Source organism: Oncorhynchus mykiss, chromosome 27 (genome assembly GCF_057628025.1).
Source record: "Oncorhynchus mykiss isolate SJ-2025 chromosome 27, ASM5762802v1, whole genome shotgun sequence".
Lineage (NCBI taxonomy): Eukaryota > Metazoa > Chordata > Actinopteri > Salmoniformes > Salmonidae > Oncorhynchus > Oncorhynchus mykiss.
The window spans coordinates 49,899,717-49,912,564 of NC_143048.1; the positions used below are offsets into that span (position 1 = coordinate 49,899,717).

General features: G+C 45.0%; 1 protein-coding gene across 2 annotated transcripts in view; it reads left to right on the top strand.

Annotated features, from left to right (window-relative positions):
• gab2 (GRB2 associated binding protein 2) overlaps positions 1-8,344 on the top strand; it is a 179,542-nt gene extending 171,198 nt beyond the window's left edge. The window contains exon 12 of one of the 2 annotated variants that reach the window (XM_036964907.2): positions 1,924-8,344. In XM_036964907.2, the coding sequence (XP_036820802.2) occupies positions 1,924-2,070 (147 nt within the window). In that variant the 3' untranslated portion in view covers positions 2,071-8,344. The remainder of the gene's footprint in view (positions 1-1,923) is intronic. The other variant, XM_090224048.1, reaches the window with a different exon arrangement.
• Positions 8,345-12,848: the final 4,504 nt, after the last annotated feature.

Below are 12,848 nucleotides of genomic sequence, written 5' to 3' on the forward strand. Positions count from 1 at the left end.
ACTGAAAAATTGGGCGTGCAAAATTATTCAGCCCCTTTACTTTCAGTGCAGCAAACTCTCTCCAGAAGTTCAGTGAGGATCTCTGAATGATCCAATGTTGACCTGAATGACTAGTGATGATAAATACAATCCACCTGTGATTAATCAAGTCTCCGTATAAATGCACCTGCACTGTGATAGTCTCAGAGGTCCGTCAAAAGCGCAGAGAGCATCATGAAGAACAAGGAACACACCAGGCAGGTCCGAGATACTGTTGTGAAGAAGTTTAAAGCCGGATTTGGATACATAAAGATTTCTCAAGCTTTAAACATCCCAAGGAGCACTGTGCAAGCGATAATATTGAAATGGAAGGAGTATCAGACCACTGCAAATCTACCAAGACCTGGCCGTCCCTCTAGACTTTCAGCTCATACAAGGAGAAGACTGATCAGAGATGCAGCCAAGAGGCCCATGATCACTCTGGATGAACTGCAGAGATCTACAGCTGAGGTGGGAGACTCTGTCCATAGGACAACAATCAGTCGTATATTGCACAAATCTGGCCTTTATGGAAGAGTGGCAAGAAGAAAGCCATTTCTTAAAGATATCCATAAAAAGTGTCGTTTAAAGTTTGCCACAAGCCACCTGGGAGACACACTAAACATGTGGAAGAAGGTGCTCTGGTCAGATGAAACCAAAATTGAACTTTTTGGCAACAATGCAAAACGTTATGTTTGGCGTAAAAGCAACACAGCTCATCACCCTGAACACAGCATCCCCACTGTCAAACATGGTGGTGGCAGCATCATGGTTTGGGCCTGCTTTTCTTCAGCAGGGACAGGGAAGATGGTTAAAATTGATGGGAAGATGGATGGAGCCAAATACAGGACCATTCTGGAAGAGTCTGCAAAAGACCTGAGACTGGGACGGAGATTTGTCTTCCAACAAGACAATGATTCAAAACATAAAGCAAAATCTACAATGGAATGGTTCAAAAATAAACATATCCAGGTGTTAGAATGGCCAAGTCAAAGTCCAGACCTGAATCCAATCGAGAATCTGTGGAAAGAACTGAAAACTGCTGTTCACAAATGCTCTCCATCCAACCTCACTGAGCTCGAGCTGTTTTGCAAGGAGGAATGGGAAAAAATGTCAGTCTCTCGATGTGCAAAACTGATAGAGACATACCCCAAGCGACTTACAGCTGTAATCGCAGCAAAAGGTGGCGCTACAAAGTATTAACTTAAGGGGGCTGAATAATTTTGCACGCCCAATTTTTCAGTTTTTGATTTGTTAAAAAAGTTTGAAATATCCAATAAATGTCGTTCCACTTCATGATTGTGTCCCACTTGTTGTTGATACTTCACAAAAAAATACAGTTTTATATCTTTATGTTTGAAGCCTGAAATGTAGCAAAAGGTCGCAAAGTTCAAGTGGGCCGAATACTTTCGCAAGGCACTGTAACTACTGTCTATACTGTCTATACACACCTTCATATACAGTACATATATACATATATGTTTATATTCCGAACTTTGATATTCAATCCAATTGCAATGGGGTTTTGTAGTGTGTTTTTAAATACTGCATTCTCAATTTAGCTGATTCTATCTGCTGCTGTACATATCATTCTTTATATATATTGTGTAAATTAATATAGTGTAAATGATCCCCCCTCAAAAACTCTATTTAATTTGTCCTTTTCTTATCCAGTTTCTGTGCTGTTCAAATATGAATATTAATGCCGTTCTCATCTCCTCTCCTCCATTCTCCTTTCTTCTCTACTCCTCTCCTTTCCACTCATATCCTCTCCACTCTCTTCTCCACTAATCTCCTCTCCACTCATCTCCACTCTCCTCCACTCTCCTCTCCACTCTCCTCCATTCTCCACTCCACTCCCTCCAATCTTCTCCTCTCCTCTTGACTCCTCTTCTCTTCCCCCAGCCCTCTACGTCCTCGGTGACATCTGATGAGAAGGTGGATTATGTCCAGGTGGACAAGGAGAAGACGCAGGCCCTCCAGAACACCATGCAGGAGTGGACAGACGTCCGACAGTCCACCGACCCCGCCCCTAAGACTGTAAAGTCCTGACAGTAACCATGGGGAAGACACAGCGCTCTGACCTTACCTCATGTCAAGACAAGCATCTCCTATAGGATGTTACACTGTTACTGACAGAAGTCAGTTTGAGGAGTGAATGAACATTAATGGATGGCGGAGACACAGATCACCTCTGTTGGACAGGCCAAAATTACTTGAGGACTAAAATGAGTTGAGGACCGAAATAAGGACCGAACTGAGGACTGAAATGAGTTGAGGACTGAAATGAGGACTAAAATGAGTTGAGGACTGAAATGAGGACTAAAATGAGTTGAGGACTGAAATGAGTTGAGGACTGAAATGAGGATTTAAATGAGTTGAGGACTGAAATTGAGGACTTGGCTCAAAAAGAGGAGACAAAAAGTCAACGCCTAGCTGTGTTCTGTGGTGATCATCAGTGCTGTGCAGCCAACGCTTGATGCAGGCGGACAGAGACCCAACCTGAACCTGCCAAAGCTTTTCTTCCTAAAGAGACTGTTAAAGCTGGACTGGAGTGATAGGAACTTGCCTTCCCGAATACTAACCTGTACAGTAACCTTTCTTCTAGATTTTTCTCTGACTCTGTCAAGCTTCGGGGAACAACTCTTCTAGTTCTTCTCTACAGCCATTTCAACTGTAACACAACCTTGAGTGTGTTTTCTTCCTGTTTAGCGGGTCAGCTAATGTACATAGCTACTGTAAAACTATTTGCTGCCAGTCAAACTGCTAACCACCCAACCAGGCAGTGGAATTGTATCAGGAATGCATATTCTATTACAGATGCAGCCTCATTTTGCTTGATAGGACATCAGGCGGGGGGGGGGGTGCTCGTCAGGCTCGCTCACTCCCATTCTTTTCTGACTTCAATCAACCATTTTAGCTGAGCCTTGCAGAAGTGAAACAAGCGTAGAGGTTATTTTCACTGCACTGCAGGCAGTATTTTCAGCTTAGCCGTGCACGTCTGGTGTAGGAGACCAAATAACAGCCTTACAATAAAATATTCTCTCCAGGAGCCTTAATGAGAATTTCAAAATGGCTGTCGGTTGATCGAGCTCGTTTAAATAATGTATTCATCCATAAATACTGGTTCTTCCGTTAACGGGGTGACTCTGGTTGCAGCGACGGCTCTTAAACAATAGACGGAAGCTCAGACATGTCAGAAAGAAGTAATGAAGACCGTGTAAAAGAAGAGACAGCATCTCATTTCATTTAGTGCATATTTGCATATAATGGTGAAAAAGGCGTGTGTCCCAAATGACCCCTTATTCCCCTATAGGCCCTGGTCTAAAGGAGTGCACTATGGGCCCTCGTCTAAAGTAGTGCACTATAGGCCCTGGTCTAAAGTAGTGCACTATGGGCCCTGGTCTAAAGTAGTGCACTATGGGCCCTGGTCTAAAGGAGTGCACTATGGGCCCTGGTCTAAAGGAGTGCACTATGGGCCCTGGTCTAAAGGAGTGCACTATGGGCCCTGGTCTAAAGGAGTGCACTATGGGCCCTGGTCTAAAGGAGTGCACTATGGGCCCTGGTCTAAAGGAGTGCACTATGGGCCCTGGTCTAAAGTAGTGCACTATAGGTCCTGGTCTAAAGTAGTGCACTATAGGCCCTGGTCTAAAGTAGTGCACTATGGGAGAAGGGTGTGATTTGAGACACAGATGGTGTGAAATATCTGTGTTGGGTTCATTGATGCTCTACACTAGAACAGTTTTCCTTGGGGGAACCCCTCAGCTACTCTCTCTCTCTCTCTAATGGACTCGAGAGAATTAGAGACGTCAAAGAGAGAAACGTTGAGGGGTAATATCCAATGTAAGGAAACGGTTTCTATACCACTACAACATTATAACACACACACACACGTAGACGTACACACATTCACAAACACACACACCCTACATGAACATATGCACTGACAGACAGGTTGACGAGGAGGAACATTTACTGAGTCGTTATAACGTTGGACACAGAGGTCAATATATAGCAGAGGTCAATGTGTCCACGTTCGTTTTCCTCTAAACGGATTTCTTTGACATTTTCTGCACAATTAACTGCAGTTTTCGTTCTGAGATAAAAGCATTTATTTTGAAACAAAGTGAAAAACAAATCCCAAACGGCGTCAATAACCTAACTTTTTTTTTTTAACTAAGAAAACAAAATCTGGGTGCCATTTTAGAAAAGTGTAATGTATTCCAAATGGCACTCTAAGGGGCCCTGGTCTAAAGTAGTGCACTATAGGCCCTGGTCTAAAGTAGTGCACTATAGGCCCTGGTCTAAAGTAGTTCACTATAGGCCCTGGTCTAAAGTAGTGCACTATAGGCCCTGGTCTAAAGTAGTGCACTATAGGCCCTGGTCTAAAGTAGTTCACTATAGGCCCTGGTCTAAAGTAGTTCACTATAGGCCCTGGTCTAAAGTAGTTCACTATAGGCCCTGGTCTAAAGTAGTGCACTATAGGCCCTGGTCTAAAGTAGTTCACTATGGGCCCTGGTCTAAAGTAGTGCACTATAGGCCCTGGTCTAAAGTAGTGCACTATAGGCCCTGGTCTAAAGTAGTTCACTATAGGTCCTGGTCTAAAGTAGTTCACTATAGGCCCTGGTCTAAAGTAGTTCACTATAGGCCCTGGTCTAAAGTAGTGCACTATAGGCCCTGGTCTAAAGTAGTGCACTATAGGCCCTGGTCTAAAGTAGTTCACTATAGGCCCTGGTCTAAAGTAGTGCACTATAGGCCCTGGTCTAAAGTAGTTCACTATAGGCCCTGGTCTAAAGTAGTTCACTATAGGCCCTGGTCTAAAGTAGTTCACTATAGGCCCTGGTCTAAAGTAGTGCACTATAGGCCCTGGTCTAAAGTAGTTCACTATAGGCCCTGGTCTAAAGTAGTGCACTATAGGCCCTGGTCTAAAGTAGTTTACTATAGGCCCTGGTCTAAAGTAGTTAACTATAGGCCCTGGTCTAAAGTAGTGCACTATAGGCCCTGGTCTAAAGTAGTTAACTATAGGCCCTGGTCTAAAGTAGTGCACTATAGGCCCTGGTCTAAAGGAGTGCACTATATAGAGAACAGGATTTGGGACATAGCCTTCATTAGAAAAACGACAGAAGAGGAGCAGTGGCATTCATTACAATTATCCTCAAATCTTGACATGATCAATTATAATTTCATGAATTCTGATGAAAGAATGTCGCTTTATTCTAGGGATACACTTATTTTTAAAAACATAATTATATTAACAGGTTAGTAATACATGAATTCATAACCACTTTAATGTGGGGGCAAAATATGATTGGCAATAATATTTCATTTTGTGTACATTAATGAATGTCCAGTACTTCTTTTGTGGGCTGGAACCACTAAAAGGTATATCACTATTTAAGGTTTTCTGTCCCAAATGGCAACCTATTCCATATATTGCCCTTTAGGTCCTGGTCTGAAGTAGTTCACTATAGGCCCTGGTCTAAAGTAGTGGGCCCTGGTCTAAAGTAGTTCACTATAGGCCCTGGTCTAAAGTAGTTCACTATAGGCCCTGGTCTAAAGTAGTTCACTATAGGCCCTGGTCTAAAGTAGTGCACTATAGGCCCTGGTCTAACGTAGTACACTATAGGCCCTGGTCTAAAGGAGTGCACTATAGGTCCTGGTCTAAAGTAGTACACTGTAGGCCCTGGTCTAATGTATCACACTATAGGCCCTGGTCTAAAGTAGTACACTATAGGCCCTGGTCTAAAGTAGTTCACTATTGGCCCTGGTCTAAAGTAGTGGGCCCTGGTCTAAAGTAGTTCACTATAGGCCCTGGTCTAAAGTAGTTCACTATAGGCCCTGGTCTAAAGTAGTGCACTATAGGCCCTGGTCTAACGTAGTACACTATAGGCCCTGGTCTAAAGTAGTACACTGTAGGCCCTGGTCTAATGTATCACACTATAGGCCCTGGTCTAAAGTAGTACACTATAGGCCCTGGTCTAAAGTAGTTCACTATGGGCCCTGGTCTAAAGTAGTGCACTATAGGCCCTGGTCTAAAGTATCACACTATAGGCCCTGGTCTAAAGGAGTGCACTATAGGCCCTGGTCTAAAGTAGTTCACTATAGGCCCTGGTCTAAAGTATCACACTACAGGCCCTGGTCTAAAGGAGTGCACTATAGGCCCTGGTCTAAAGTAGTACACTATAGGCCCTGGTCTAAAGTATCACACTATAGGCCCTGGTCTAAAGGAGTGCACTATGGGACCTGGTCTAAAGTAGTTCACTGTAGTGAATAGGATGCCATTTGGTACGCACTGAAGAATTGACGACCAGTAAGGCCAAAAGTTGCTTTTGATTAGATCGACGATGGTGTTATTGATGGTTGCTAATGGTTACATGTTCATGTTTTTCTATCATTATTGTTGTTGTTGTTATTATTATTATCATTATTTTTTACTGACAAGGGGGGTGGGGTTTGGGGGGAGGTAATATGCAAATATGTTGGGTCTCAGAATAATTTGGGCTCAGATCTTTGCGGAATAAGTGTGTTATTTTTTCTCTCCAATTTTTTACGGTTGAATTTTGTGATCCATACTTCTACACAGAGAGACCTGTAGTTGACTAGTGATTCATACATCTACACAGAGAGACCTGTAGTTGACTAGTGATCCATACTTCTACACAGAGAGACCTGTAGTTGACTAGTGATTCATACTTCTACACAGAGACCTGTAGTTGACTAGTGATTCATACTTCTACACAGAGACCTGTAGTTGACTAGTGATTCATACTTCTACACAGAGACCTGTAGTTGACTAGTGATTCATACTTCTACACAGAGAGACCTGTAGTTGACTAGTGATTCATACATCTACACAGAGAGACCTGTAGTTGACTAGTGATTCATACATCTACACAGAGAGACCTGTAGTTGACTAGTGATTCATACTTCTACACAGAGACCTGTAGTTGACTAGTGATTCATACTTCTACACAGAGACCTGTAGTTGACTAGTGATTCATACTTCTACACAGAGACCTGTAGTTGACTAGTGATTCATACTTCTACACAGAGACCTGTAGTTGACTAGTGATCCATACTTCTACACAGAGAGACCTGTAGTTGACTAGTGATTCATACTTCTACACAGAGACCTGTAGTTGACTAGTGATTCATACTTCTACACAGAGACCTGTAGTTGACTAGTGATTCATACTTCTACACAGAGACCTGTAGTTGACTAGTGATCCATACTTCTACACAGAGAGAGACCTGTAGTTGACTAGTGATCCATACTCCCTCACAGAGACCTGTAGTTGACTAGTGATCCATACTTCCTCACAGAGACCTGTAGTTGACTAGTGATTCATACTTCTACACAGAGACCTGTAGTTGACTAGTGATTCATACTTCTACACAGAGACCTGTAGTTGACTAGTGATTCATACTTCTACACAGAGACCTGTAGTTGACTAGTGATTCATACTTCTACACAGAGAGACCTGTAGTTGACTTGCACTGATTAAAAAAAGGCCTTGCTATGTGAACTGAGATTCACAAAGAACGGATAGTGATTGAAAAGGGTTGTTTCTCTGTTTCGTCTGTCTACATCTGAAATAGCACCCTCTCCACATGTTGACCACTACTGTTGACCAGGTCACACTAAGGGTGCTATCTCAGATGGACCCTCTCTGTCTGATGTGAAATGGATAATGTAATTGATTGTGTTGAGAGAGTAACATGTAAGTGAATGAGCTGTGTATGTTGTGTCGTGGGTGGTAGATTGTGTGTTGTTGTAGAGTTATATAATACAGACCTGACTGAGTGGAATAGAGAAAGCTGCTCAATAGGGTCTATCTTTTTTACTGGCTTCAGTGTCCCAAATGGCACCCTTATTCCCTATATATAGTGTGCTGTTTTTGACTCGAGCCCTGTTGCCTCTGGTCAGAAGTGGTGCACTGTAGAGAATAGGATGTCATTCGGGACGCGGGCCCTTTACTGAGTCGACATACTGTATTAAGTAGAGGACATGTTGGCTCTTCTGATTTCTACTCCTGTAAAAGCATTTTATCCATTTGTTGGATTGCTTGTGAATTAATGTATTAATTTATTAAGTGTTTTTCAGTTGAAAAAGAAGTGTCAAAACAAACAAACAAAAAAAAAATGGCTCTACTAACATTAATTTATGCAAATACGTTGTCTTGATTATTTTGTGAAGCAATATGCCAAACAATGCCAATGTGATGGTAAAATGTGGTACATTGGGGATACACAAAATAACACTGTTATTCCTGTATTATATTAGACTCAAACTGTGGACATCAATAAATCGTCAAGTGTAAAAAAACAACAACTGAAGTGTTTGTATGGTAGTGGAAGTAGTTTAACGTATGTTGTAGGTTGTAATAGCCGGTTAGCAGTTTTCATCATGGATCTTGTGCAGGAGGCAGCTCTGCAGAGTGGTCACCTAGCTGGCACAGCCGCACAAGTCATAAAATCTTCATTTTAAACCTGAACCTTAATGCCTAACTCTGACCTTAAAAGGAAGACCAAAAAGCTCATATTTTTTTGTTTTCATACATTTTTACAATAGAGGCCAATATTGACTTTGCAGCTGGCTTATCTAGCGGAAACCACTCAGTTCTGCCTCCAGGAAAAGACTCACTGCGTTGTGATATGTAGAGTGGTCGTGGAGGCCCACTCCCTGACCTGAGTCAGTCAGTTAGTCCAATGAGGCCCACTCCATGACCTGAGTCAGTCAGTTAGTCCAATGAGGCCCACTCCCTGACCTGAGTCAGTCAGTCTGTCCAATGAGGCCCACTCCCTGATCTGAGTCACTCAGTTAGTCCAATGAGGCCCACTCCCTGATCTGAGTCACTCAGTCTGTCCAATGAGGCCCACTCCCTGACCTGAGTCAGTCAGTCTGTCCAATGAGGCCCACTCCCTGACCTGAGTCAGTCAGTCTGTCCAATGAGGCCCACTCCCTGAACTGAGTCAGTCAGTCTGTCCAATGAGGCCCACTCCCTGACCTGAGTCAGTCAGTCTGTCCAATGAGGCCCACTCCCTGACCTGAGTCAGTCAGTCTGTCCAATGAGGCCCACTCCCTGACCTGAGTCAGTCAGTCTGTCCAATGAGGCCACTCCCTGACCTGAGTCAGTCAGTCTGTCCAATGAGGCCACTCCCTGACCTGAGTCAGTCAGTCTTTCCAATGAGGCCCACTCCCTGACCTGAGTCAGTCAGTCTGTCCAATGAGGCCCACTCCCCGATCTGAGTCACTCAGTTAGTCCAATGAGGCCCACCACCTGACCTGAGTCAGTCAGTCTGTCCAATGAGGCCCACTCCCTGACCTGAGTCAGTCAGTCTGTCCAATGAGGCCACTCCCTGACCTGAGTCAGTCAGTCTGTCCAATGAGGCCACTCCCTGACCTGAGTCAGTCAGTCTGTCCAATGAGGCCACTCCCTGACCTGAGTCAGTCAGTCTGTCCAATGAGGCCACTCCCTGACCTGAGTCAGTCAGTCTGTCCAATGAGGCCACTCCCTGACCCGAGTCAGTCAGTCTGTCCAATGAGGCCCACTCCCTGACCTGAGTCAGTCAGTCTGTCCAATGAGGCCCACCCCCTGACCCGAGTCAGTCAGTCTGTCCAATGAGGCCCACCCCCTGACCTGAGTCAGTCAGTCTGTCCAATGAGGCCGACCCCCTGACCTGAGTCAGTCAGTCTGTCCAATGAGGCCCACCCCCTGACCTGAGTCAGTCAGTCTGTCCAATGAGGCCGACCCCCTGACCTGAGTCAGTCAGTCTGTCCAATGAGGCCCACTCCCTGACCTGAGTCAGTCAGTCTGTCCAATGAGGCCCACCCCCTGACCTGAGTCAGTCAGTCTGTCCAATGAGGCCGACCCCCTGACCTGAGTCAGTCAGTCTGTCCAATGAGGCCCACCCCCTGACCTGAGTCAGTCAGTCTGTCCAATGAGGCCGACCCCCTGACCTGAGTCAGTCAGTCTGTCCAATGAGGCCCACCACCTGACCTGAGTCAGTCAGTCTGTCCAATGAGGCCCACCCCCTGACCTGAGTCAGTCAGTCTGTCCAATGAGGCCGACCCCCTGACCTGAGTCAGTCAGTCTGTCCAATGAGGCCCACCCCCTGACCTGAGTCAGTCAGTCTGTCCAATGAGGCCGACCCCCTGACCTGAGTCAGTCAGTCTGTCCAATGAGGCCCACTCCCTGACCTGAGTCAGTCAGTCTGTCCAATGAGGCCCACCCCCTGACCTGAGTCAGTCAGTCTGTCCAATGAGGCCGACCCCCTGACCTGAGTCAGTCAGTCTGTCCAATGAGGCCCACTCCCTGACCTGAGTCAGTCAGTCTGTCCAATGAGGCCCACCCCCTGACCTGAGTCAGTCAGTCTGTCCAATGAGGCCCACCCCCTGACCTGAGTCAGACAGTCTGTCCAATGAGGCCGACCCCCTGACCTGAGTCAGTCAGTCTGTCCAATGAGGCCCACCACCTGACCTGAGTCAGTCAGTCTGTCCAATGAGGCCCACTCCCTGACCTGAGTCAGTCAGTCTGTCCAATGAGGCCGACCCCCTGACCTGAGTCAGTCAGTCTGTCCAATGAGGCCCACTCCCTTTTATTTATTTTTTTATTTCACCTTTATTTAACCAGGTAGGCTAGATGAGAACAAGTTCCTATTTACAAACTGTGACCTGGCCAAGATAAAACAAAGCAGTGCGACACAAACAACAACATAGAGTTACACATACACTTACAGTCAATAACCCAATAGGAAAAATCTATGTACAGTGTGTGCAAATGTAGAAGATTAGGGAGGTAAGGCAATAAATAGGCCATAGAGGTGAAATAATTACAATTTAGCATTAACACTGGTGTGATAGATGTGCAGATGATGATGTGCAAGTAGAGATACTGGGTTGCAAAATAGCAAGAAGATAAGTAACAATATGGGGATGAGGTAGTTGGATGGGCTATTTACAGATGGGCTGTGTACAGGTACAGTGATGGGGAAGCTGCTCTGACAGCTGATGCTTTAAGTTAGAGAGAGAGACATGAGTCTCCACCTTCGGTGATTTTTCCACTTCGTTCCAGTCATTGGCAGCAGAGAACTGGAAGGAAAGGCGTCCAAAGGAGGTGTTGGCTGTGGGGATGACCAGTGAGATATACCTGCTGGAGCACGTGCTACAGGTGGGTGTTGCTATGGTGACCAGTGAGCTGAGACAAGGCCGGGCTTTACCTTGCAGAGACTTATAGATGACCTGGAGCCAGTGGGTTTGGCAACGAATATGTAGCGCCCTATGACTGACTCACTGACCTGAGTCACTCAGTTAGTCCAATGAGGACCACTCCCTGACCTGAGTCACTCAGTCAGTCCAATGAGGACCACTGCTACAACACACAGGATAAGTAGCCAGTCACTGTCCTCTGCTGTAGGTTCCAGATACTGTACATGTGCATTTCTCCAGTCCATGGTGAGAACACTACTGAGGGGGTTAGTGCTAACTGGGATCCTTAGGACGTCCCTAGACATTTTAAATGTCAACTTCAATAGGGTCGGGATCCCCGGACAGCACGGTCTATTCCCACTGCCATTTTGTGAGCTCAAACCAGGCTGTATAAAGCCATGCTGAGGCCATGTCACGCATGCACCAGCGGAGGGAGTTAGAGAGCTGGCTGTCACTACAGCAGCATGACATCACAGAGGGGTTCACCCTATTGGTGCTGGTCAAGGAAATAGGAAACTAGGGTATAGGATGCTATTTTGGACAGTAGTAAAGTATTTTGTTGAATGGATGAACTCACCAAACCATAACACATTATACCATCATCATCCAGATCGATTCAGTCCACAGTGTTTGTAAGTTGTGGCACCTCACTTGACAAGTACCTGATTGGGTGAGTCAACGACATCCTCAACATCAGTGCCATGAGATGAGCAGCATCCTAGATCCCTCCAACTAGGCCAAAGTCGTGTAATCACCACCTGGTGTTGGGTAAATCTATTATCAGGTAAGTTGTGTGTTACATTACACCGCCTGGTATTTGTTTATTGGGTAAGTCGTGTTACATTACACCGCCTGGTATTTGTTTATTGGGTAAGTCGTGTGACATTACACCGCCTGGTATTTGTTTATTGGGTAAGTCGTGTGACATTACACCGCCTGGTATTTGTTTATTGGGTAAGTCGTGTTACATTACACCGCCTGGTATTTGGTTATTGGGTAAGTCGTGTGACATTACACCGCCTGGTATTTGTTTATTGGGTAAGTCGTGTGACATTACACCTCCTGGTATTTGTTTATTGGGTAAGTCGTGTGACATTACACCGCCTGGTATTTGTTTATTGGGTAAGTCGTGTGACATTACACCGCCTGGTATTTGTTTATTGGGTAAGTCGTGTTACATTACACCGCCTGGTATTTGGTTATTGGGTAAGTCGTGTGACATTACACCGCCTGGTATTTGGTTATTGGGTAAGTTGTGTGACATTACACCGCCTGGTATTTGGTTATTGGGTAAGTCGTGTTTTACATTACACCGCCTGGTATTTGTTTATTGGGTAAGTCGTGTTTTACTATCCTACTTACTGTGTCTGCTGTAGTTGTCACTGGATTGTTTTTATTTACGTTTTTACTTTATTAGAATGAAGTACTTAGGTTAGACCTTTGACTGTCTCACATTCACAGGTTCACTTCTGGTGCGCCTTATCATGCTTAAAAGTTCAAAGGAGTGGAAGGGCCCACTACTCCACTACAATCATGAACATCTGACAGCCACTGCCTAATATTCCTGTGTTAATAACACCAGTGTCTCTGTCCTATCACCACAGCAGCCTGGTCATCTCTC